At 41.9% G+C, this 26,525-nt stretch overlaps 1 protein-coding gene across 5 annotated transcripts in view; it reads right to left on the reverse strand.

Moving 5' to 3' along the window:
- Positions 1 to 26,525, reverse strand: part of pot1 (protection of telomeres 1 homolog) — a 326,410-nt gene that overhangs the window by 217,627 nt on the left and 82,258 nt on the right. For all 5 annotated transcript variants that reach the window (XM_060839484.1, XM_060839486.1, XM_060839482.1 and 2 more), the window contains exons 4-6: positions 26,220 to 26,317; positions 17,261 to 17,371; positions 8,323 to 8,394 (exon numbers count right to left, since the gene is read on the reverse strand). In XM_060839484.1, the coding sequence (XP_060695467.1) occupies positions 8,323 to 8,394; positions 17,261 to 17,371; positions 26,220 to 26,317 (281 nt within the window). The remainder of the gene's footprint in view (positions 1 to 8,322; positions 8,395 to 17,260; positions 17,372 to 26,219; positions 26,318 to 26,525) is intronic.

Here is a 26,525-nt window from a genome sequence, read left to right on the forward strand (position 1 = left end):
AAGAGATACAGAAAAATGGATACAGAAATAGAGTGGGAGATGCCTCCCAACTAAAAATCTGCCACTGCTAGAAGTTGGCCACTTATGCACAGCTCTGCTTAAGTGCACTGGACTGTTATGTATTTGTTGTCCTGTCCTGCACTTATTACTTGATTGATACAACTGCAAAAAATGGATTGGTGCATGTACCCACGTTTTCCTGCAAGAGTTTCAGCGCAGTGAGTGTGTCACACAATTAATATTTTGCTTGTTTAGATTGCTTTCCTCAGCCAGTAAATCACTGCTGCTTCTGGTTGCACTAGAACTTTGTCTTTCAGTTTGCCTTATTCAGCCTGAAACTGTGCTTTTAAACAATGGCTGCCATGAACAGCGATCCCCTTGTGTCCCCGTGCATCTATTTCCTCACACGCTTTGCCAAAAAATGCCAGAGAGCTGGAGGAAGAGATTTGTAGCAGCAAGTGACATGTTATCGATCAGATCTAGTGCATTCATTAAACATGCAGCAAAACAAGCTGCAATCTCTCAGAGCAGACAACACTACATTCATTAACACCTAGAGTCAAACAAAAAGAAGCTGATGCCCTTTACATTGTAGCCCTTCAGAATGTTAGCACTGATGCTGCTGCCTTCCAGATCAGATTAAATTGTTGCATTAAAACATGGCCCCTCACCTCAGCTGAGTTTCTTAATCTTCAAAAGTCTAGATTAAAATCTGTATCCTTTGATAACCAACTCTCTTGCATGTGGAAACTAATTAACAGATTAGAAGAGTGAGAGGTAATCTAATTGAAACGTATAGTTTCTTTTACTGGGTGTGACAGCGTAGATGCTGAGAAAATATTTCCTGGTTCCAGAAACTAGACCACAGCCATAAGGAGCAATAAGGAGGGGATCATTTCAGACTGAAACAATGAGAAATTTCTTCAACTAAATGACAGCACCTGGAATTCTCTATCCCAGACGGCTCTGGATGCTCTGTCAATGAATATATTTTAACACAGATCTAGGGACGTGAGCATTAAGGGAACGAGAGGAAATTGAGCCCATGTCGAATGAAGAAAATGATTCAAGGGGACAAATGGCCCACTCTAACTCCGAATCTAACATTCACATGATTTCAAGCAAGTGCAGAGCCAGGCTAAGTGAGGATAAAGAGTAAAGGTCAAACAAAAGGAAGATCTAGCCTAGGATGGATGGGTAGTGTGGTTAAACAGCAGAGAGGGATAATGGTGTTCACCATAAGGCACAATTATAACTAGTAAGGTAGCAAAATAAAAACCATAACAATTTGCACTTGCTCTGAACCCGCCATATGTTTCTTTATTAGCTAATTTTATGACCAAGTCTAAGGGGATCAATAACTCTTCATTCCTGAAGCTGCTTTCTAACAGAGCTTAAACTTTTAAAAACATGTGATTTCTTAATGTATTATTGACAACGCGCAAAGCTGGGAAGAAACAAGCCAGCCACATCTCCCGAAACACCAGGTACAGAGTTTTTCCAATTCTTTAAAGGAGGCTGTTCAGTTAAAATTTTCAACATTATTCAAAGTTAATGGTGCCCCGAATCCGATGATATTAACATACAACGAAACCCAGTTACAGGGTGGAAAATCAAAAGAAACAGGAGTAAATTGTTCAGTCCCACGAGCCTGCTCCGCCATTCAATAGGATCACGGTGGTTCCGACACTCATGTTCACTTTTCTGCCCTTTCTCATAACCCTCGATTCCCTGCCTAATCATTCCATCTCAGCCTCAAACAGACACAGGGGCTCTGCTGCCACAGCTCCATGTGTCAAGGAGTTCCAAAGACACTCAATCCTCTGTGAGAAGAGATTCCTCCTCATCTCCATCTTACATTGGTACCCTGGTCCTGGACTGTCCCATGTGGGGATACATCCTCTCAGCATTTACCCTGGCAAGCCCCAGAAGAATCCAAATGTTTCAATGAGATCATCTCTCATTCTTCCAAACTGTAGTGAGTAGAGACCCAACCTTTTTATCCTTTGCTCATAAGACAATTCCTCCATACCGGGCATCATCCTCGATGAGTAACAATTGAGAAACATACTAATTACAGGAAATGAGTTAATTAAGCAAAAGACCAGTTAAGCAAACAACGCACTATTTTCTCTATATTCCAACAAAGACATTGATGTTAGTGGTGCCCCTTCTCTTTTGGATTTCTCCAGATTACTTACTAATTTAGTTACCTGACTCCTGATTCCTAGTATACTGCTTCTTTGTCATTAACTTAAGATCTTCACAAGCAAGTTACTGTTTAGGGTGTAGGTTTGCTCGCTGAGCTGTAGGTTTGATATCCAGACGTTTCATTACCTGGCTAGGTAACATCATCAGTGGCGACCTCCAAGTGAAGCGAAGCTGTTGTCTCCTGCTTTCTATTCATATCTTTCTCCTGGATGGGATTCATGGGGTTTGTGGTGATGTCATTTCCTGTTGGTTTTCTGAGGGGTTGATAGATGGTATCTAGATCTATGTGTTTGTTTATGGCGTCTGCAGATTCCTCAAGAACAAACCACGACAAGCAGACCAAACACAGCCAGAAACCCTAACCACCTTACCAGACATCAAATAAGTTTCAGAAATGACAGCAGACTACTAAGACCCCTCGGAATCCTAGTAGCACACAAACCCACCAACACTCTCAAACAAAAACTAACAAACTTAAAAGACCCAGTACAACCCATGGACAAAACCAATGTCATCTACAAAATTCCATACAAGGACTGCCATAAACACTACGTAGGACAAACAGGAAGAAAGTTAGCCACCAGGATACACGAACACCATCTAGTCACAAAAAGACACGACCCTCTCTCCCTCGTAGCTCTACACATGGAGAGAAAAAAAACACCATTTCGACTGGGACAACACATCTATCCTGGGACAGGCTAAGCAAAGACATGCCAGAGAATTCCTAGAGCCCTGGCACTCTAACCACAATGCCATAAACAAACACATAGATCTAGATACCATCTATCAAACCTCAGAAAACAAACAGGAAATGACATCACCACAAATCCCAGGAACCCCATCCAGGAAAAAGATATAAATAGAAAGCAGGAGACAACAGCTTCGGTTCATTTCTAGGTCGCCACTGATGATGTTACCTAGCCAGGTAATGAAAAATCTGGATATCAAACCTACAGCTCAGCGAGCAAACCTACACCCTAAACCTCAACCTGAGCTACAAACCTTGCAGCAAGTTCCGGTGATATGGTCTTCCCCAAAAACAGTCTAGAGGGCTTTATCTATTCACTAACTGACACAACTAGTAATGGAGTATTACCTATTAGCTGATGAGATTTTCAGGGCACCATTCACTCTCAACCTCTAGTGCTGCTCTTTTGTTATTGACCAGCACAATCTACTCTTTGATTGCACTTGACCTGCAATAGCTTCTTTTGACAGTGTACCCTTTTACACCTTTCTTTGCAACATTCTTGCATCTTGATCTCTCTCTGCCTTTGATGGGACCAAAGAGATTTTGCTCCATCATGTCTCTCATAATTAAAACTAACAACCATTAGCTCCAATCTTTGTCCAACCCTTTGTCTTTACCATTATCATTTACTCTTCTGATCTCAAATCAAATTCCTGTATCGTTAAAAATGTTCCATGCTTCTAATCCCTCAAACTTTCCAAACACAAAGTTAGAAAACTGTTCCTGTGTATTCATTAAATTCATCAAACATTTCTCTCCATCTGCACAGATTGCTAATGCCGAATCTGTCTTTTACATCTGGCTCTCAACTTCTCTCTCTATTTTGATTTATTTCTATTGTTAGCAAATTTCCTGTGGTGACTGCCTCCCTTAACTAACTTTCTTTCCATTCCAAACCTAGTGGCCTGCACTTTCCCATGCTCTCTGGCACCCACATTTTGTTGAAAGAGTTTATCACTCATGAACCGATTCTTCCAAAACTAAAAACAAAAAATAATTGCCTGCAAGCTCCACTTTTCTCCATAGAATCCACTGGCTTTGAAAAGAAATACAAACTTGGTATCACTTCAACACAGCTTCATGGTTTGACTCACTTCTCTGCGGATGACTGTTGATATAGAGCTACATGTTCAACACCATAATTCCAAACAAACTCATCTCATCATGTTGGCTCAGTGGTTGGCACTGCTGCCTCACAGTGCCAGGGACCTGGGTTCAATTGCAGCCTCGGGTGACTGTCTGTGTGGAATTTGCACATTCTCCCAGTGTCTGAGTGGGGTTCCTCTGGGTGACCCGGTTTCCTCCCACAATCCAAAGATGTGCAGGTTAGGTGAATTGGTCGTGCTAAATTGCCCGTAGTGTTCAGGGATGTGTAGGTTAGGTGCATTAGGTGCATGTAGAGTAATTAGGTAAGGGAATGGCTCTGGGTGGGTTACTCTTTGGAGCGTCAGTGTGGGCTTGTTGGGCCAAATGGTCTGTCTCCACAATGTAGGGATTCTTTAAACTTCAGGACCTAGACCTTGGCAATATCCTCTTTACCTGGATCCTCAACTTTATGACCCACAGACCGCAAACAGTAAGAATAGGCAACGACACCTTCTCTACCATAATCTTCAGCACCAGTGTCTACAAAGCTGTGTATTCACTCCTTTTATGCTCATGGCTGTGTGGCCAAATTCTGCCCCAAACTCCATTTACAAGTTTGCTGACGACACCACTGTTGTAGGGCGGATCTCAAAGAATGACGAGGCAGAACACAGAAAGGAGATAGAATGCTGAGCGGCATTATGCAAAGACAACAATCTCCCCATCAACGTCAAAAAAATGAAGGAGCTGGTCATTGACTTCAGGAAGCAGCTTGGGAGGCCATGCCCCCATCTGCATCAAAGGTGCTGAGGCAGAGGTGGTCAAGAGCATCAAGTTCCTGAGAGTGTGATCATCAACAACCTGTCCTGGTCCACCCACACTGACGTAGTAGTCAAGAAAGCACACCAACATCTACTTCCTCAAGAGGTTAAGGAAATTTGGCATGTTCACAAGAACACATCAATTTTTATTCATGCACCATAGAAAGCATCCTATCTGAATGCATCACAGCTTGGTTTGGCAACTGCTGCTCCCAAGATCATAAGAAAGTAGAGAATCATGAACACTGGCCAGTCCATCTCACAAATAAGCCTTCCGTCCATTGGCTCCATCTATACTTCCTGCTGCCTGGGGGAAGCAGCCAACACAATCAAAAACCCCTTCCATCCTGTTTATATCTCTTCCACCTTCTTCCATCAGACAGAAGATATAAAAGTTTGCATTCACATATGAACAGATTCAAGAACAGCTTCTTCTCTACTTTTAATAGACTTCTGAATGGACATCTCAAATTTTAAATTTAATGTTGATTTTGCTTGTTGTGCGCCTTCTCTGCGGATGTAACATTGCATTCTGAAACTCTGGTTGTCAGCCATTTCCACTGAAAGAACAGGAAGAAAATCTGTGATAAGTCAAATCTCCAGATTCTTCATGAGATGAGCAAAACCATGCTTCGTGTCATAGAATGGCACCAACCATTTGTAGTGGAGTGAGGCCTCACTAGCATGTCAACTCACAGACAAGCTGTCACCCGGATATTGGGATCTCTCTGGTTAAGAACATTCAAACCCTGTACATATAGCTAAGTGTGTGACAAAGTTAAATGTGCTGTTCATTAGATATTAAATGAAGTTGATGTGGCAAATGAAAAATCAGCAAATGTAAAGTGAAACTCACTACAGAGTGGAAGTTCCACCATTGAGCTTGTCAGCTGTTCTGAAGAACAAGGTGAATAGTTGACAACGGTTTGAAAAGCAGGCTCTGTCTCCAGCAAGAAAAATGAAAAGGGGGCCTGCCAATTTCTACACTGAAGAACATCTGTTAAGGTGGTTCAAGGCAGCTCAAACAGAGGATATTTCCAACTCCGAACCAATCCTGCAGGATCAGGAAGTCACCCTGACGAAAACGCTTACAGCCAATTCCAGACAAGGCATGGCATTGTCATCCACAGTTTGCACTGAGGGTGGGTCAGCACCGAGAGATGACCGGTTCACCCAAAGCCCAATTTCGCACCCAAGCACACTTCTCAACGTGAATGAAACTAAACTGTCTGACCGTCTTGCACCCGATCATTCTTGAACATTTAAAGACGAAATGGCACAAAGCAAAGTAGGGGAAGCATCACTCCTTGATCTGTGCCAACATGGATGGCACTGAAAGATCTTTGCTTGGCGTGCTGTGCACTTCCAGGCTCCTGCTTGTCTACTTTAGCTTCCAGCATCTCCAGATTTCTTTTGTCTCTTACTAATTATGAAGTCCAATAAGCTACACTGCTTTGTGAATGTCAGAACCATCCTCTGCAATTCGGAGGCCGAAGTCCCTGGATGGCTCGCAGCTTTTTTTGCAGATCAAGAGAGTGGGCAGAATGCATCAATGGAAGAAAGTGAAGGTTCTCACCATTATGGATACCTATCCTGATCTTGCTGGCAGTGAGCGACAGGCTGTGGTGTTGACCTCCCCAAACAATGGCCAACCTCCAGCCAATGAATCAGGGGATAATTCGGAACCTCACAAAACAACTGAAGCTGATCTCGCAGGTTATTGACAAGAACCCAACTGCCCAATGCTCTTGTCACATTCATGATGGAGGAGGCATGCAGCAAGATATAGGGAATCACAATTTCCAACTACTCCTGCCATGCCGGATCCAAACAGGCTATAGCTACTCAAGAAACTAGTCACAAAAAAGGTGCAAGGTGAGGCCAACCAGCTCTTATCCCTCGCTCGTTGGAGGCTGGCATGGAGGTTGCTGCAAACAGAGCAGGAGAAAAGTCCAGTGAAGTAAATACCACCACACGTCGCACAACAGAGCTGGCCAGGAGAGGCAACAGTACAGATAGTCCATCCTACAGCCACAGAGCCTGATGGTCTCACTGAAACCTGCCTGCTGCTCTGCTAAAGCTGCCAAAGCAATAGTGAAGCTTTAGGATTTCACACTGCAGCAAGAAAACAGGGAAAAAAAATGTCAACTGCACAGAAGACACTGCAAAGTTTATCACACCTGTCCAAAGTCAACATATCATGCAGAGAAAGATTACTAAGTGTTTTCGGGGTGGCACGGTGGCTCAGTGGTTAACACTGCAGCCTCACAGTGCCAGGAATTCCACCCTCGGGCGACTTTCTCCCTATGTCTGCGTGGGTTTCCTCTGGTTTCCTCCCACAATCCAAACACGTGCAGGTTAGGCAGATTGGCCATGCTAAATTGCCCATAGTGTTCAGGGATGCGTAAATTAGGTGGATTAATGATGGGAAATGTAGGGTTACAGGGATACGGTGGGTTGGGTTGGGGGTACTCTTCGGAGAGTCGGTATGGATTCGACGTTTCCAATGGTCTGCTTTCACACTGTTGGGATTCTGTGATTGTAACTCACAATGATTTTCAATGCTTTTTACTGTAACAAGGTCAGGCCATTGCAAGGTGTGAACCAGGAGAAAAATAAAGACTTCTTTTTAAACAATCTTACTCAATCCCTATGCTTCCCTTTTCTTTTAATTTTTGCAGGCTAATTGTCTTTCAGATTATCACGAAGCTCCACAAACTTGCGAGTGGACCAATGTAGTTTGACCAACTGCGACTGATGTACACTTTAATTTTACAGTGCTCGGACTTCAAATTCTTTGCGTCTTGTAATTTTATTTCTGAAACGTTGTCGGGTGTAAAGAGGCCGCCTAGGAGCATTAGTGACTGCATAGAGCAGCTTAATGATTTGTTTCTGTGCTGTAATTTCGAGACCGTTTTCCAAGAGATATTCCGTTTGGCTGCAGAACTTTACAGGCACTGAAAAATTTAGGGAAAGAGCTCTTTGCAGTATTTATCAGTTCAGTATTTCAGACAACTTAATGTGCCCTGAACGTAGTTTGTGAAATGTTTGTTAGAACAGCTGGAATGTGAGGCATCATGCAGAAATTGCACTGAAAATATACATTAAATAGAATAACAGGTTTATTTCATCACAAAAGTTTTCCCTTTAGACACTTCCTGTTGTATTCAGTGTATTTTTTCATTGAACTAGTTTCCATAGCAACAAATGCAGAAAGAGTTTGCTTTTCAAACCGTGGTATATAGTTAAATATTCCTCTTTGATTAAAGTGGGATCTGGATCACAAAAGGGCTTCACTGGCTGGACAATTTCTGGGACATCCAATAGTTAAAGACTTTAGTGAATGTAAATACAACTTCTGTCTTACTTTGTCCAGAAGTGCCCCTTTTAAACCTGTAGTTCACAATTCTGATTAATCAATTCATTGATATCATGAACAACAAAAATTACCTTAGACCTTTCAATGATCGGCAGATTAACATTAGGAGCTGCTGTTGGTTCTTTCACCGATTTGGCATATACCTAGAATAAAAGACAATGAAAACTTGTTGGTTCCTTTTCAACTCTAAGCATACAGTAGAGATTGAATAACGCTGTTTTTGCTGACTCTAAATGGAATGATAATGGATTATTCAGCATCATTTCATATACTTGTGTTGTCCAAATCATTCCCAGATTACATTTAGAGGGCAATTACACTGGTACAAATGATAAAACAGCTTGCCAGTCAGTCTGTAAGGCTTCAAGATCAAGAGACGCAAGAAGTAATTTCAAGGCATTCTGGAAGAAGTGTTTACTGTGGATGGAAACAGGCATTCACATGGGAACAGAAAATACAAAACACCCATTTAAATAATTATTTAGAATTTACAGCAAAACAAACTAGCCATCCCCACTAAGTGTTCTTCTGCTATACACAAGCATTTAACACTGTCAGCATATCCTTCTATTACTTTCTCCCTCATGCACTGATCAACATTTCCTTTAAATCATCTGATGCTATTTAAAAAAAAAAGAGACTCCCTGCAAGCACCATAGTCTCATGACACTCTGGCTAAACAGGTTTCACCTGATATCCCTACTGGGCATATTTATGACTCTAGGAGAAAGGACTGCAGATCAGAGCTGAAAATGTGTTGCTGGAAAACCGCAGCAGGTCAGGCAGCATCCAAGGAACAGGAGATTCGACGTTTCGGGCATGAGCCCTTCTTCGGGCTCATGCCCGAAACGTCGATTCTCCTGCTCCTTGGATGCTGCCTGACGTGCTGCACTTTTCCAGCAACACATTTTCAGCACTTATTTACGACTCTGTTTATGATCCATTCTGAACTCCTTCAGTTCTCTGGCAGAAACATGTTTTTATGTTTAACATGTCAAACCATTTCACAATTTTAAGTTGGGTCTTCCTTTTTCAAGGGAGAAAATCTCCACAATCTATTCAGTCTTTCTTTTATTAGACATTAGTTCTGGCATCATCCTTGTCAATATTTTTGCTCCTGCCTCAGCGCAGGCAAGAACAGCACCAAAAAAAAATGAACTGTGGATGCTGAAGATCCAAAACAAAAACAGAAATTGCTGGGGATACTCACCAGGTCTGAAAGAATCTGTTTAGATTCCCTACAGTGTGGAAACAGGCCACACAGACACTCTGAAGAGTAATCCACCCGGACCCATTTCTCTCTGACTAATGCACCTAACACTATGGGCAATTTATAACATGGCCAATTCACCTGACCTGCACATCTTTGTGACTGTGGGAGGAAACAGGAGCACTCGGAGGAAACCCACGCAGACACAGGGAGAACTTGCAAACTCCCCACAGTCACCCGAGGCTGGAATCGAACCTGGGACCCTGGTGCTGTGAGGTAGCAATGCTAACCACTGAGCCACCTGTGTCCATTGAGAGAAGGTAGAGTTAACATTTCAAGTCCAGTGATCCTTCTGTAGAACTGCACACAGTTTTCTAAGCAGAGTGCTAAGTTAGTTTAATATAGGTTATATCTTTTTCCTTTCTACACCTCTTGAAATGAACTCTGGTGCTTTGTTTCTTTGCCAATGATCTTGTCAGCCTTATTAATAACGGAGTGTCGATAGCATATCGCACCGTATTATTAGGGTCATTTTTTGGTAGTCTGCAGTTTCATTAGTCTGCAGTTGTTCAACCTAATCATTCAGGCATCAGGATTCATCTCAAGGACAAAGACAATATACTGAAAGGATTTTTCTAACATTCTGAAGATCATTGCTGTGGTTGTGAGTATAAAGCAGCCGATACTGCATAGGCTATCTGGCCTGTGGCACTGAAGCATTTTCATACTGAAAACACTGTCCTCACACTTTGACACACAAAGAGAGAACACTCGTGTCAAATATCTAACAGCTTTCTCTAATAGCAACTACAAGACCAAACCCGGCCTCTGAACTGCTCGGTCAAGGAGAGTTGTATGTTTGTGTCTGCATTAATAATGTCTTACCAAGGCTGACCTGAGGAACAGACCAAACATTTATCAAACAATATTTGGCAACTAATTTTCATTACTTAGCAAACTTGGTAAACAAAGGTAATCAGGAACCGTCACATCGAATTTAGCCTGTCATGTACATAAAACACCAAGCAGGAGCATACCAAGACTTCCTTAATTTTAATTAGATACATAGTCATCTGGACCAGGTATCAGATCATAGCCATTGTTCCCATTTTGTTTTGTAGACAACAGTTTCTCAAAATGAATCTGCATTTGCAGATTCTCCAGACTCCTCTTTTGTTTCTTAACTTGTCCTATACCACTCCTTTCAACCTTTCACCATTATCCTCATGGTCACTCCTACCTTCCACAGTATCATGGACCAACTTGCTTGTTTCCCAACCCCTATTTATCTTACCTCTGTACTTAGTTGAACTCTGTTGTATCTGTAACATTTTCCAGTTCTGGAAAGAGATTATCATTCTCAAATATTAATTTTGTTTTTCCCTCCAAAGTCAGCACTTGAACTTGAGTTTTCCCAACATTTCTGTTTACATATCAGATCTGCAGAATCTAGAGCATTTCACCTTCCTTTAAATTTCTTTTTGATAAATGCTGGCTAGGAATTCACAGTCAGGATAACAGACAGACAGACAGACAGACAGACAGACAGACAATCTATCATTATTATAACACAGGATACCTGCTAGCAATTTCTTAAGTATGTATGTGTACAATTAAACTTGGAACTCATTTTAAATATTCACGCTTAAATAATTTAAGGCAGAAACTGATAGATTTGTGATTACTAAAGCAATGAAAAATTACTGGTGGTACACAGGAATGCATAGTTGCAGTTAAAATCAGAACAGCCATGAGCTTTCTGAATCACAGAACAAGCACAGAAGGTTAAGTGACCTTATCTTATTCCTTGTTTCTCATTGTCAGAGATAACTGCTCTCTTTCAGAGTGTGTTGCACTTGTCTACGTTAGACCCGGCAGTGAAATGAGTGAAATGGTAAGAACTTGCTAGATCTACATGAAAATAGTTGAAAAGGCTAAATGTAGCGCATTCAAGAATATATAAACAACAAAATGAGTGATAACTACTGCTGAAAAAATATTTTCTGAATTGAAAAGTTAATTTGACAAGATCAAGTTCATTTCCACAGATAGAAATTAAAGTTTGGGATTTTATCTGTCTGTTTTGTTTCTCTTAGTTAATTTTTTTTAAAAAAAATTAGGGTGCCACTGGCCAGCATTTATTGCCCGTCCGTAATTACCCAGAGGGCAGTTCAGAGTAACCACATTGCTGTGGGTCTGCAGTCACATGTAGGCCAGACCAGGTAAGGATGGCAGTTTCCTTCCCTAAAGGACATTAGTGAACCAGATATTTCTGACAGTCAACAATAGATTCGTGATCATCAGTAGATTCTTAACTCCAGACTTTTTAATTGAATGCAAATTCCACCTTCTGCCATGACTGGATTTGAACCCAGGTCCCCAGACCATTACCTGACTCTCCAGATTAATGGACTAGCAATAATACTACTAGGCTGCTGCTTCCCCTAATCCCACCAGTATTTCCCAGAGTTTATGTGCTTTAAAACGAATTATTAATCAACATATTTTTCCTGTTTTATCATTCCTGATTTTGACTCTCTCTGTCTCAATGAAGATTCTTCCACTGGATTGGCTGACGTGCCTCGCTGTTTTTGGGCTTGCTAGTCTCAGTCAAAGATCCCAAAACAGGTCATCATAATGGACTGAATTAGAAAAAAAAACTTCATGTACAAACCCATAAACAATTTCTTGGCAAATATTGGCAAGGTGTCCAGTCAATGCCATTACTTCATTCCAAGAACTAAATCAAAGCCAATACCTTCTAATTCCAAACAAAGTTCTTTGGAGGCTTTCAGCCCAATTAATTGAGCTGCTATTTTCTCTCTCAAAGCTAATGATAAGCATGCAATGTGTTTGTGATTCTACTTGGTCCATTCTGGAAACTGGTCTAACGAAGTGAAAGGATTACGTAGCAATAAAACCCTATAAAAAAGGATTTTTCAAAAATGACCGATAGGACCACTGGTGATTGCTTGAAAATTCCCAGCCAAATCAGGCCCGAAAATTCCTGTAGGTAGTCTTGGCCCCATTTCTGGAAACAAGCACTAGTGAGGTTAAGTTCTACTTAACTCATTTTTAATTTAACTGTTTGGACATGTGATGACATATTCAAATCCAGACCTTCTGGCCACTAGGGACACTACTGCTCTGCTACAATAGTTCATTAAGTTCTACTGTTTGTGTACTGGTGCTGAAATATTTTCAGAGATATTGGAAGAATGGTAATTAACCAACTATACACTGAGTTTATGTGATGCATTGGTGAAACTGCACATCCAACAGGAGTTGCTCAGAATTAGTAAATAATCCAACTGGAATATGAATGATGTGTACCCATTAGGAGAGCCTTCAACTGAAAGTCGAGCCCTTTTCAGGCACTTTATTTACAAGTTTAACCTTCTTTGTCAGACAGCTATAGTTGTTTTATCAATCTTGTAACCCCTTGCCGGTTGCATGAAATTAGTGAATAATTAATTAAGCTCAGCTTAAAAATGAATTTGAATTTGAAGGGCAGACTCCAGTAATGTCCATGGCAGGAACTGCTGATCAAAAATATTTAAGAGACGAGACTGGCCAGTAAGGTACAGTGGCTTCTAATAATAAAACACTTTTCAAATGCTTTGTACAAGTTCAATAATTTGGCTGCTTTTTGAAAATACTGATTTTACCATATCAGATGAAGAAACATCTCCCAAGGTTTGGGGAAGTCCATTATATGAGCACGTCCATTTTGGATTCGGCCTAATTGCTTGCATCACTAATCACAGAATAGATTCATAGAATCCCTACAGTATGGAAACAGGCCATTCGGCTCATTAAGTCTATACTGATCCTCCAATAGCATCCCACCCAGACCCACCTCCCTATCTCATCCCTGTAACCCTGCATTTCCCATGGCTAATACACCTAGCCTGCACATCCCTAGACACTATGGGCAATTTAGCATGGCCAATCCAGCTAACCTGTACATCTTTGGATTGTGGGAGGAAACCCACGCAGACATGGGGAGAACGTGCAAATTCCACACAGACAGTCACCCGAGGCACGAATCGAACCCGGGTCCCAGGCGCTGCGAGGCAGCAGTGCTAACCATTGAGCCATCGGGCCGCCCTCAATGGATGGGACTACCAGAACTCTGATCCAGCTCTACAATGAACTAATAAATTAAATCAGTGCAAGACATCCTGGATTTTAACAGCACCATGGGGACTGTAAAGAATACAGAATTCTTAGACGATTCTTCAACTTCTCCATCCACTGTTCAAGGTTAATCCAGATTGTTCACAACTTCAGTATTTGTTCAACTATGAACTGAGCCTCCTAACTCACATTCTCTACATCCAGAAGCTCATCTGCCCCTGAAGCCTTCATTCATGTCTTTGTCCCAGTGCACTCCTTGGGCAGGCTCCCATCCTTCACCATCTGCAGCAGGTTCTATTTACCCAACAATATGAGCTCTCAAAGTTAAAATTCTTCTGCTGATTATTAAATCCATCGCTTGGCCAAACTACAGCCCATCTCTGTAATCTTCTCCAGTGACATACCTACATTTTCCATTCTTCCAGTTCCAGACTTCAGCACACTTTCCAAACATCTCTCCTTCCCTCACCAATGCCACCCATTGGCTCCTTTAGTTGTCATGCATTCTCATGAATTCCCTTTCTAAATCTGTTTCTCTATTCCCTCCACCTTTCAAGGTCCTTCTTAAGCCCTACTTATTCGATCCAAGTTTTGGTCAACCTTCCTGATCTCGTCTTCTTGCCTCAGTGCCCACTTTATATTCCTCATTGAAGAGTCTGATCATTTATTTGTATTTTGCCCGATAACTGTACTGTTGAGCACTGTAAATCAGAGGACTCTGGTCACTGCACTGGTGGCAAGAAGAACTTTGATAATACCATTTAAGTGCCACTTTGGAGGTGCGGTGGCTCAGTGGTTAGCACTGCTGCCTCACAGCACCAGGTTCAAAGTTCAATTCCAGCCTCAGGCGACTGCCTGTGTGGAGTCTGCAGGGATTTCCTCCGGGTGGTCCGGTTTCCTCCTACAGTCCAAAGATGTACACGTCAGGTGAACTGGCCACGTTAGATTGCCCATATTGTTAGGTGCATTAGTCAGAGGGAAACGAGTCTGGGTGGGTTACTTTTCGGAGGGTCACTTTTCGGAGGGTCGGTGTGGACTAGTTAGGCCTGTTTCCACACTGTAGGGAATCTAATCTAATCTACAAATAAGATGAACTCCTGAATCAAGTTTATAAATAATTGGATTCAGCCTACTTGCTTGCATCACTAATCATAGAATAGATTCATAGAATCCCTACAGTGTGGAAGCAGGCCATTCAGCCCATTAAGTCTATTCTGACCCTCTGAAGAGCATCCCACCCAGACCCACCTCCCGACCTCATCCCTGAAGCCCTGCATTTCCCCATGGCTAATCCACTGAGCCTGGACACTATGGGCAATTTAGCATGGCCAATCCAGCTAACCTGCACATCTTTGGATATACCAGTGTGAGGACTAAGTGACCATGTCCAAAGAAGTATGGCTCCGAATGTCAGTTTCACTGTCTTCAAACCAGAGTGACCCCCTCACTGTACCAGCTGGGAGTCCCAACATCATGGAGACACAGTAATCTGGAATTGTAGATATGCAGAAGATCCATGACCGGTAGAGTTTGTGTGACGTGCTTGGGGGTAGTCTAGTACAACGTCTGCACTGACAAGGTGGGGGGAGGGGCTTGCTGTTATGGGATAAAATGGCAGTCACACTTACAATGGAAATCTAGCCCTTGTCCAACTACAAATTTGTAATTTTCACTGCACCCCAATACTTTTTTCCCCAAATTAGAACATGTCCAATTTGAAGATTGTAAGTCATAATAAATGATGACAGAGATTAAAAACAAAGTGACAACACATACATAAACCTCTTATATGTATCAGCAAGGATTTCTAGCAATCAATAAGATTTTTTTTGAGGAAAAAGAATTAAGATTGGCCAAGGAAGTTCTGGCCCCATCTTGCAACCTTTGAGAACAACCATTTCTATGCAGAAAAGATCATGTGGGCTTCGAAATTAAGGATATTTAGTCAGGGCTAGGTCACTGAAATCAAATTAAATGCTTGTTTCTCTGCCAGCACTTTGATACATTTCGGATAAAAATGATATACTGCAGATCATCGGGTTCATAATACAGCCAGTTTCTATCTATTTAAACAATAAATTCCAAAATTATGGGAAAAATATTTCAGAGACAACATCATTCAGGACTCATTTATCACCATCCAAGTAAGTGCAACCTCTGCTAAGTAGTTTTATATTAATTCTTTGTTGTGGAATATTTTGATATATGTATAAATAGTTTTTAAAAGCTAATGAAGTAATTTTGCTGTATCAGTATCTAAATTGCAAGCCTGCATCATATACTTAAATGAAAATAACTAATAGTTAAAGCTCTGTATCTTTCTTTCAATAATATGCTTGTCAATTTTACAAATTAAAACCTAGTCAAGCAGGAACACTTGCAGATAGATTTATAGGAGAACGCACTTGCTTGTAAATAGAACAGTGCAAGTGAATGTAAACCATTCTTTTTAAAAATGCAATAATAAGAATGAAATAATTATGATTATCCAAGCATAGCAATGGCATGTGAGCATTTTATAGGTCTCTGCATGCATTATACTTCATAAAATATGCACAATATTTTGACAGGATTCCCCTGCACATAAACATAAGAAATTTGATATATTGATAGATGGTGACACCTTTAGTGAAAATAATTTCATACTGCTTTGGTTTCATCTTCAGTCCAAAGAGTTGGCTCTGAAAGGCACTGTGCGACAAAGGAAAATCAATTTTATTTCCTGAACAAACCTCAAAATGATTATTAGGATGACAAGCAACAATTTTAGTATGGGAAAGCATTGGACCATTTAGCCAGAACTGGAGACTACAAGTATGAGGGAATGATAAGCAAATTGGTGAGTATTCAGATCCTCATCACTTCAGAATCGTGCCCAGTTCCAGCCTCTGAAATAGAAGAGAAACAACCAAACATTGGGTTATGCAGAGAAAAGCCTCAGTGTTGATCAGTCGTGTTGGAAGTCTGAGTAACATTATGGAAGCTTGCTTTTTACAGACTTGGAAGTTGACAGCAATATGAAGACCTTATGGGAGAATTTGAGATAATTGAGGATGTGAAAATGCCAATTTGGAAAAATAATGTTAAATTAAACTAAGAGGGAACAAATGACACAGTTTCAAACTGGTGAAAGGCAAATTTCAAGAAGATGTTCAGATGGTCTTACATTAGAAGTTATCAATGTGTGAAAACAAAGTATGGTAGACCAAAATCATGAAATCACAAGAAAAAAAAATGCATTTTGCAATGACAGCTGAAGGAGATTTTGAAAGGATCAACTAAAATAAGCCAAATGGCTTCTTCAATCATTAGTATTTTGTTCTCCTGCGATTGCACATTTTTCAGTTCTACTCACGGTTCTTCTATTATTCACTGTTACTCAAGCAAGTTCAGTCTGCTTCCCACCTCAAATGGCATCATTGATACCATTTCTTTTAAAATTACAAGTTGATTAGGCATTCTGCCCAGTTTAGCTCATCACTGAATAAAAGACCACAACATCACATTCTACTCTGGACTTCAATGACTCCAGGGGAGTCGTGACTGAGTATCCAATCCTATGCACCTTTCAACGTCCATCAGAATCTTCCACAATTTACTCCAGAGAGTTTTCAGCACTCCCAAGAAAATAGATTTACCAGCCCTAAGCTAACACTTACGGACACTGTTGCTCCCGTCTCTTCGGAAAGTTCAAGCTGTAAAACATGTCTTCCATCTTTACTGGCACTTGCTGACTTCCTGACTAGGAATTTGCTGAGTACTACTTTGTCCTGCCGAGATATGAAGAGAAAATCAGAAGAATTTATTATAAATTAATGAGGAAGGCAATAATTCAAACACTTCAAACATATTATTAAATAGGTTTGCAAAACTAGAAAGTCACAAGAATTCCATTTCGACAGTTCCTGCGAGAATACTGCAAACTGCTTCTGAAATGTGCCACATTTAAACAGAAAGCTTCTGAAATGTTAATGACTGGCCCATCATTAAACAATTCAATCTTTCAGTTGGTACGCGCTGTCTACCAGCCATCAATGAAAGCCCGCACTTTAGAACAGAAACGAAAACAGAAATTGCTGGAGAAGCTTAGCAGATCTGGCAGCATCTGTGGAGAGAAAGCAGAGTTAACTTTCCCAGTCCATTGATGCTTGATGAACTGTTAGCGACGAGGAGAAACTGGCACTTATGCTGAAACTGAAGGTTTTTTGAGGGGAGTGGTGGTGAAGAGGACAGCAGATAGGTGGAGACGGAACCCACAGAGAGACAGTGTGATATGAAAGGGGGTGGTGAACTATGAGCTAATGGATAGCAGGCCAGGACAGAAGAAAAACCAAATAAGAGACAATAAGACCCAAGACTGAGAAAATGGGTTAGCTATGCTAAATGCAATCCATACAATGTGATAAGGGGCCTGGGAGTATGTGGGAATGGGTGACTGTGCTAAAAGCAATTCACGCTATAACAGGAGTGAAAAGAAAAATCCAAGGTTGGAATCATGCTCTAAAGTTATCGAACCCTAAAGACTACAGGATCCCCAAGCCAAGTCTCTATCCTTTCTGGAACACAGAACCTGAGTCTATTAGTATATCTATTAAAACATATTTTTTCCTGACAGATATAACCTCTAAGTTCTAAAATTACCACAGCAAATCTTTTCTGCACTTTATCCCATTCTGGAGGCCAGAACTATTCATAAATATGCTCAAGTGTGGTTTAAGCAAGGCATGAAACAATTTGAACATAACTTCTCTGCTTTTCAATTCTAAACTTCTGGAGAGGAACCTCTCTGATCACTGGGAGCAGACTTCTTTTTTAAATGGCAATTTGTTTAACCTGAGCATTTACTTTCAATGAATGTAATATCTGCACCTTCTGAACTCCATCTCATTTGCATGTGTATTTTTCAAGGAATATGTAATCATCTTATTCTGAAATGTAGTATTGCCGATTTATCTAGGTTAAATTTCAGTTGGTAAGTGCATGCCCATTCTCCAATGCTTTCTTCATTGCTGCTTTCCTCTATGTTTGTCATTTTCTTCTTTTGTATTAACTACATCCTCGAATTTGACGTCACGTCCAAATCTTGTTGCACTTCTGATTTGAGTGCCCAGATTTTTGTTTAAAAAGGCAGCTTCAGAAATTTCAGCACTGATCCAGATGGAATGTGACTTCTTAACATTCGCAATAACCCTCAACCCATTTCCCTGCTTTGAGATGGTTAACACTGCATGACACATTTTCCATCCAAACATAAAAAACTGGCTGGTAGCTGATTGGCTCCAAACACAGATTCCTACCTGAACAGCCCTATTTTACTCAGGAAGATCAGGCAGATAGTTGAGGGAGCTGATGACTGGGACCTTGCACACATTCAGGATATTTCAGCTGACACAGAGACAAACCTCAATGCTAATATCAATGGAACATTCTTTAATACAAAGCAACGTGGAGTGAAAATGTCAGCAATACTTTCCTTCATTCAACTCGATACAATCAGACATATAACACAGCGCAAGGTGCTGATAAACACTTAAAGTTAAAAGAACAGATCCATCTCAAGAGCGTTATCATCCATTACAGTCATAGAAATATACAGCACTGAAACAGACCCTTTTGTCCAATGTGTCCATGCCAAACAGATACCTTAAATAAATTTGGTCCCATTTGCCACCATTTGGCCCATATCCCTCCAAACCCTTCCTTTTCATATTCCCATCCAGATGCCTTATAAATGTTGTACCTGTACCAAAGTTCACCACTTCCTCTAGCAGCTCATTCCATATACGGACCATCCTCTGCATGAAAATGTTGTCCCTTAGGTCCCTTTTAAATCTTTCCCCACTCACCTTAAACCTGTGCCCTCTAGTTTTTAACTGCCCCACCTAGGGACTAGACTTTGTCTATTTATCCTAACCATGCCCCTCATAACTTTGTAAACCTCTGTAAGGTCACCCCTCAGCCTCCAACGTTCCACGGAAAACAGCACCAGCCTATTCAACCTCTCCCTCTAGCTCAAATCCTCCAAACCTGGCAACATCCTTGTCAATCTTTTCTGAATCCTTTCAAGTTTCACAATATCCTTTCTATAGCAGGGAGACCAGAATTGCACGTAGTACTCCAAAAATGGCCTAACCAACATCCTGTTCAGCAGCAACATGATCCCCATTGAGACAGTGAGTTACTTTTCCAGAGAATTGTTCAGAGTGAAGAGGACGCAAAGGATGCTTGTGAAAGGGGTCATAAGGGAGGAGAAGAGCGGAAGAGTGGAACAATGCAAGAGAAAGTAATTAAGTTATTGAAAGTTAAAGGCAGAGGAAGAGGGAAAGTAACAAGCTAAGGGAGAAACAGCATTAAAACAATCCAAGATCCACAATTCACAGCCAATTATTAAATACCTTGAGGCAATGTTTTTAACAGTGATAAAACATAAGATAAACTTCTGTAGATGTCTCTCTGCTGACAAATGATTTGAAACAAAATTACTGTTTCACATTCCACAAGCACAGCCACATTTTACTGAACAGAGTTCACAGCCAGTAATGTTTCAGCTCCTTCAGCCTGTGGGGTCACACAAAATGCAGACATGCCTCTTTGTGTCATTTATCTACATACAATTACAATACAAGGCACTGAAAACTGGCAGAGCCAGTCTCACCAGGCATATTTTCCTTATGCCTACTGTTGAAGAATTAATGTACTTTAATATATTTCCTCTACTGCCAACTAGAACAATGGACAGGAAAACCCCTTCACTGGCTGTTGTCCATTGCAATCTCTTCCTCCTCAGCTTCAGGTGGCATCTTGCTCTTGACAGATCTCCTTAAATAAGCTTCTCCAGTTCTGCTTTAGCTGACCCCAATTGTCTTCCCTGCCTGGTGACACCCAACCATTCTAACAGGGCAAACATCCAGGAGGTGGAATGCATGTTCTGTCATTCGGAGTCACTCCATTATGATGTCCTGTGGCATCTCTGGCCAGTCCTGAACAGCATTTCTTTGTGGAAATGTTGTCTCTCTGAACAATGCCCAAGATCTGATAAAGATGAAAAAACTGCAGATGCTGGAATCCGAAAGTACAAAGACAGGGGCCTGAAAGAACACAGCAAGTCAGGCAGCATGAGAAGGGGGAGAATTCGACATTTTGGGTGTAACCCTTCTTCAGGTTAACTTCTCCCCTCCTAATGCTGCCTGGCTTGCTGCATTCTTCCAGGATCTAATAAAAGCAGCACTTGTGGAAGATATCCAACTTAGAGTCAATGAGTTGTACAGCAGGGAAGCAGAGCCTTCAATTCAACTCATTTGCCCTGACAAGACATCTCAATCTGACCTAGTTCCATTTGCCAACACTTTGCCCCATATCCCTGTTCCTGATGAAGGGCTTTTGCCTGAAACATCGATTCTCCTGCTCCTCAGATGCTGCCTGATCTACTGTGCTTTTCCAGCACCACACTCTTGACTTTAATCTTTAGCATCTGCAGTCCTCACTTTCGCCCATCCAGGTGCCTTTTAAATGTCGTAATTGTACCTGCCTCCACCACTTCCTCTGACATCTTGTTTCATACACAGACGACTCTCTGCCTGAAAAAGTTACCCCTCAGGTCCTTTTTAAATCTTTCCCCTCTCACCTTAAACCTATGCCTTCTAGTTTAGGACTCCCCTAGCCTGGGAAAAAGACCTTGACTATTCACCTTATCCATGCCCCCTCAAGATTTTATATAACTCTGTAAGGTCACCCCTCAGAACATACATGACTCTTTTACTGTTCTTTTCCACTGGCTGTAGTTGGCACTGCACTGAACGTGTTAGCTCTCAGCTTGAGGACTGTATTGATAACATTATATTCTCACACTGGGTCGAGTCATTAGAAGACCAATGTTACTTTGTTGATTCATGTACCCCCTACAATACTCACTGGGGTGGTATTGCTTCCTAGGTCAGGGAAGTGATCAATGCCCTCACGTCTCATTGACCAACAGTGATGGGTGAGGTGGGGAGGGTGGAGTCTTGCTGCCATCCTGTCATTGTTTTGAGGAGGCTTCACACAACTCACGTCTAGACCAATTTTGACACCATTACACTCTCAAGAGATGCCATGGAGCACAGACAATTCTTTGGAAAGTAAGATAAAGACACCTGGGAAATCTCGCAATGTTGACAATGCGATGCCAAAATCCGCACTCATCAGCATCTTCTGCAGGATGAACGTAATAAGAGGAAAAGGAAATTCCTTTCGTCCTTGCTTATTTATAAGAATAGGTAACCATGTTTGTGGTACAGAAAAAATAAACATAGACATGGGATAGAGGAATCCAGACTGATGTAGATTCTTTTATCTCCATTTTAATAACGATCACACAAGAAGCCTATTTATGAAACAATGCAAGCTGAGTGCACAACTGAGAGGCTACTGGTAATGAAGAGTTACTAGTCATACATCAGATGGGATACCCGTCATACCTTGGCAATGTACTCCATTGCCAGGTAGATATTATAGTTGTAATGAAACATCCTGGCTCGGGGCATGGCAAGTAGAGCATAAATAGAGCACAGTACTATTACTGGATATTTGACAGGGCCCACAGCCTTTGCAGTATCCAGTGCTTCTAGCTGTTTCTTGATATTATATGAAGGGTATCAGACTGACTGAAGACTTTGAAGAAGGCCACGATGGATCAAACACTCAACACTTGTGGATGAAGACTGCTTCAGCCTTTCCTTTTGCACTGAACAGCTGGGTTCCTCACTTATTGAGAAACGGGAATACTTGTGAAGCTGCCTCCTCTGCTGCCACATTCACAACTGGACGGAGTGGGATTGCAAAGCTTAGATCTGACCCGCTGCTTGGGTAAATGGTTAGCTCTGTACATCACTGGTTGACACACAGTTGCTCCTCGTTTGGGTTTTACCAGGTTGACACCATATCAGCCACTTCTTAAACTTAATGCCTTCAAACTTCAGCTTCCTTCACCTGTTGATATCTTTAGTCTTCCTTACCTGTCCCCAGCCCCAAGGGAACTTTCACATTTCCTTCATTTTCAAAAAAAAAACCAAAAGAGGCTGAATTTTGTCCTTCTGGTATCAAACAAAGATACGCCATAAAAATTACCAACTCATTCAAAGTTCAAACTCTACTAAGACTTTAATATAATCGACATGATTTTCAAATCTAATTCTGGTATTAATTAAACACTATTTCCTGAATTAATCATCTATTGTTATCAGAAAGGTGGGCCTTCCCTCCTTTTCTGAGGCTCTTTGCAAAAACACAGTGTGGAGAAGTGAGAACTGTGAAACTTGGTGTTTGTTATGTTACACAAGTATTAAGAACGTTTGAGCTTTAAGGGAGGTGAAGCAGTGGTAACATCACTGGACTGGCAATCTGGTGGCCCACAGCAAAATAGAAACTGGTGTGATTTAAATTAAATTCATAAATCTGGAACGTAAATCAAGTGACAGAAATGGCAACTATAGAAACTATCATTGATTTATTTCCAAAAACCATCTAGGTCACTAACGTCCTTTACGGAAGAAAATCCACCCTCCTTACCAAAGTCTCAGCCTGCTCCTGTCCCACTGAAGATTCACAAACCTGACTTCCCCAGTCAACCCATTGTCTCAGCCTGCTTGTGTCCCACTGAACTTATCTCTGCATACCTTGACACTGTCTGTTCCCCTTATTCCAGGAGCTCCCTACCTATGTTCAGGACAGCACCCACACCCTTCACCTCCTCCAAGATTTTCATTTCTCCGGCCCCCAATGCCTCATCTTCACCATGGCCATCTCGTCCCTGTACACATCAATCCACCATGACAAAGGCCTCCAAGCCCTCCATTTCTTCGTCTCATGCCTTCCCAAACAGTACCCTTCCAATGACACCCTCCCCTGCCCGGTTGAACTGGTCCTCACCCTCAACAACTTCTCCTTCCAATCCTCTTACTTCCTCCAAACCAAAGGGGTATCCATAGGCACCTGCATGGGACCCAACTATGCCTGCCTGTTTGTTGGATATGTGGAACAGTCCATCTTCCACAGTTACACCAGCACACACTCCACCTGTTCCTCCGCTACATCAATGACAGTATCAGCACTGCCTCGTGCTCCCATGAGGAGGTTGAACAGTTCATCAACTTTACCAACACCTTCCACCCCGACCTCAAATTCACCTGGACCATCTTGGACACCCCCTTCCCCCTTCTGGACCTCTCCATCACTGTCTCTGGCAACTGACTAACTATAGACATCTATAGGATAAGCCCATCAATTCCTACAGCTACCTAGACTGCACCTCCTCCCACCCTACCTCCTGTAAAAATGCCATCCCTTATTCCCAATTCCTCTGCCTCATCTGTTCCCAAGATGACCAATTCCACCTGAGAAAATCCTAGACGGCCTCCTTCTTCCAAGATCACAATTTCCCTTCCACATGGCCGACGATGTCATCCAGCACATCTCCTCCACTTCCTGCACCTTTTGCCCTTGAACCCCACCCCTCCCAACTCAATAAGGACAGAACCCCCTGATCCTCACCTTTCACCCCACCAACCTCTGCATACATTGCATCATTCTCTGCCATTTCCGTCACCTACAAACAGACCCCACCACCAGAGATATATTTCCTTCCCCACTCCTGTCAGTGTTCCAGAGAGACCATTCCCTCCGCGAGTCCCTCGAGAGGTCCATACCCCCCACCAACCCACACCCCACTCACAGCACCTTCCTCTGCCACCACAGGAAGTGCAAAACTTGCGCCCACACCACTCCCCTCGCCTCTGTCCAAGGCCCCAAAGGATCCTTCCACATTCGACAGAAATGTACCTGTATCTCCACCAATATAATCCGTTGCAACCAATGTGGTCTCCTCCACATCAGGCAGACAGGACACCTCCAAGTGGATCATTTCAAGGAACATCTCTGGGACACCTGCATCAACCAAACCCATGGCTGAACACTTCAACTTCCCCTCCCACTACATTAAAGTCATGCAGGTCCTGAGCCTCCTCCATCACCAAACCCTCATTACCCAACACCTAGAGGAAGAATGCCTCATTTTCTACCTTGGGACCCTCATCCCGTGTGGTTGCAATGTGTATTTCAACAGTTTCTTCATTTCCCCTCCTCCCACATTATCCCAAGCCTCCAATTCAGCAACACCCTCCGGACCTTTCCATCACCTTTCCCACCTATCTGCTCCACACCCGTGCCGACCTATCACCTTCTCCCTCACTTTCATCTATCTATTGCACTCTCAGCTACCTTCCCCCCAGCCCCAACCACCCCCACCCCCTCCAGGGCCCACAAGCCTCATTCCTGATGAAGGGCTTATGCCCAAAACGTTGATTTTCCTCTTTCTCAGATGCTGCCTGACCTGCTGTGCTTTTCCAGCACCACACTCTCGACTCTGATCTGCAGCATTTGTAGTCCTCACTTTCTACTCCTTACCCATTTTGACCTATACGTGACTCCAGGCACGTAGCAATATGGCTGACTCTTAAGTGTCCTCTAAAATAGTCCTAGCAAGCCAAAGACATTAGGAATGGGTGTCAAATGCTGGTCCTTGATGCCCACACACCATGAATGCGCTAATTAAAGGGTTTGTTCGTCAAGTCAGTAAATAACATTTCAGTGGTGCAATCATTTTTCAGTCCTGACAGAGTTCTTCTTACTGCCAACTGCATCTCAATGGATGTGCGCACTGACTCCTCTCTGAATGTTCAATTTAAAGACAGAGTGGAGAAAAAACGTTCACTGCAGACAGTGCACTCATTTTATTCTGCCAGCTTGTTTTTTACATTTCAAAATTGATCTCCATGGCATTTATCTGCACTGACCTGCCTTTTTGATAGCCTCACAGTCTTTTAACAACTGTGCGGTGTGTGAGACTGCTCGACAGTTGTATCCTCTGTTCAGCGCGGAATGGTCAAAGAGGTGAGCAAAGCTATCAATGTCGCAAGGGAGAATATTTATAATCTTAGAGTGTGGAGTGGAATGCTAGCCCATTAAAGTAAAGAAGGCAGGGATTGACTTTCAGAATCAAGATACCACAAAAAGCAGGAAACTCATCCTTAATGATTGAGATTGGCAGGTCCATTGGCCATTCACTATATGGAACACCAAAACAGTACCACGCTGTAATGGAAAGCTTCACTTTGAATCGATGACCCCTCACCTTCCATAAAAATTGCACAGAGCTTACCATATAGAACAAGGCCATTCAGCTAAATCTCGATGTAGACATTTGTGCTTCTCAGCCCCACTTCCTCTAACTCAATCAAACTTAACCCTCTTCTTTCCCCTTCGTCAGTTTATCCAGCTCTCGCCTTAAATGAATCTCTACTATTTGTCTCAAAATCACTTTGTGATAGCGAGTCCCACATCCTAACTCCTGGGTAAATAAGCTCCTTCTTCATTGGATTTACTAGTCACCATTTTAAGTACATATTTCCCCTTGCCCCAGCAAGTGGAAACATTTTCTCCATGTCAAATCTGTCAACCTCTTCCATAATCTTCAACAAGTTAGCCTTCAGCTTTCTCTTTCCTAGATGCAAGACCTCCATCCTGCTGAATCTTTGCTGATAGATATAACCTATTAGTTGAAATCCACATTTAAAGATATCTTACCCCTTGTTTAAGTGTGTGTTCACAGTCATCTACCAACTTTCCAAAAACAAAGGTGTTAATGGTTGACAGGTTGGACATTGGCTGTTGTGTAGTTGACTCTAAAAAAAGGAAAAAATTATGGCTGCATTATCATACAGATTTCAGGTTCAATTCTAATTATCTACAAAACCTAGTTTGAGCAGATACACTTTAACAGAAAAGTTCAGCATTTATATCAAAGTATAAATCCTGGTGCTGCACTCTTCAGAACATCAATTACATTTCTTGATATACCAGCAATGTGAATAATGATGCTAATATTTAAAT

Source organism: Hemiscyllium ocellatum, chromosome 19 (genome assembly GCF_020745735.1).
Source record: "Hemiscyllium ocellatum isolate sHemOce1 chromosome 19, sHemOce1.pat.X.cur, whole genome shotgun sequence".
Taxonomy (NCBI): domain Eukaryota; kingdom Metazoa; phylum Chordata; class Chondrichthyes; order Orectolobiformes; family Hemiscylliidae; genus Hemiscyllium; species Hemiscyllium ocellatum.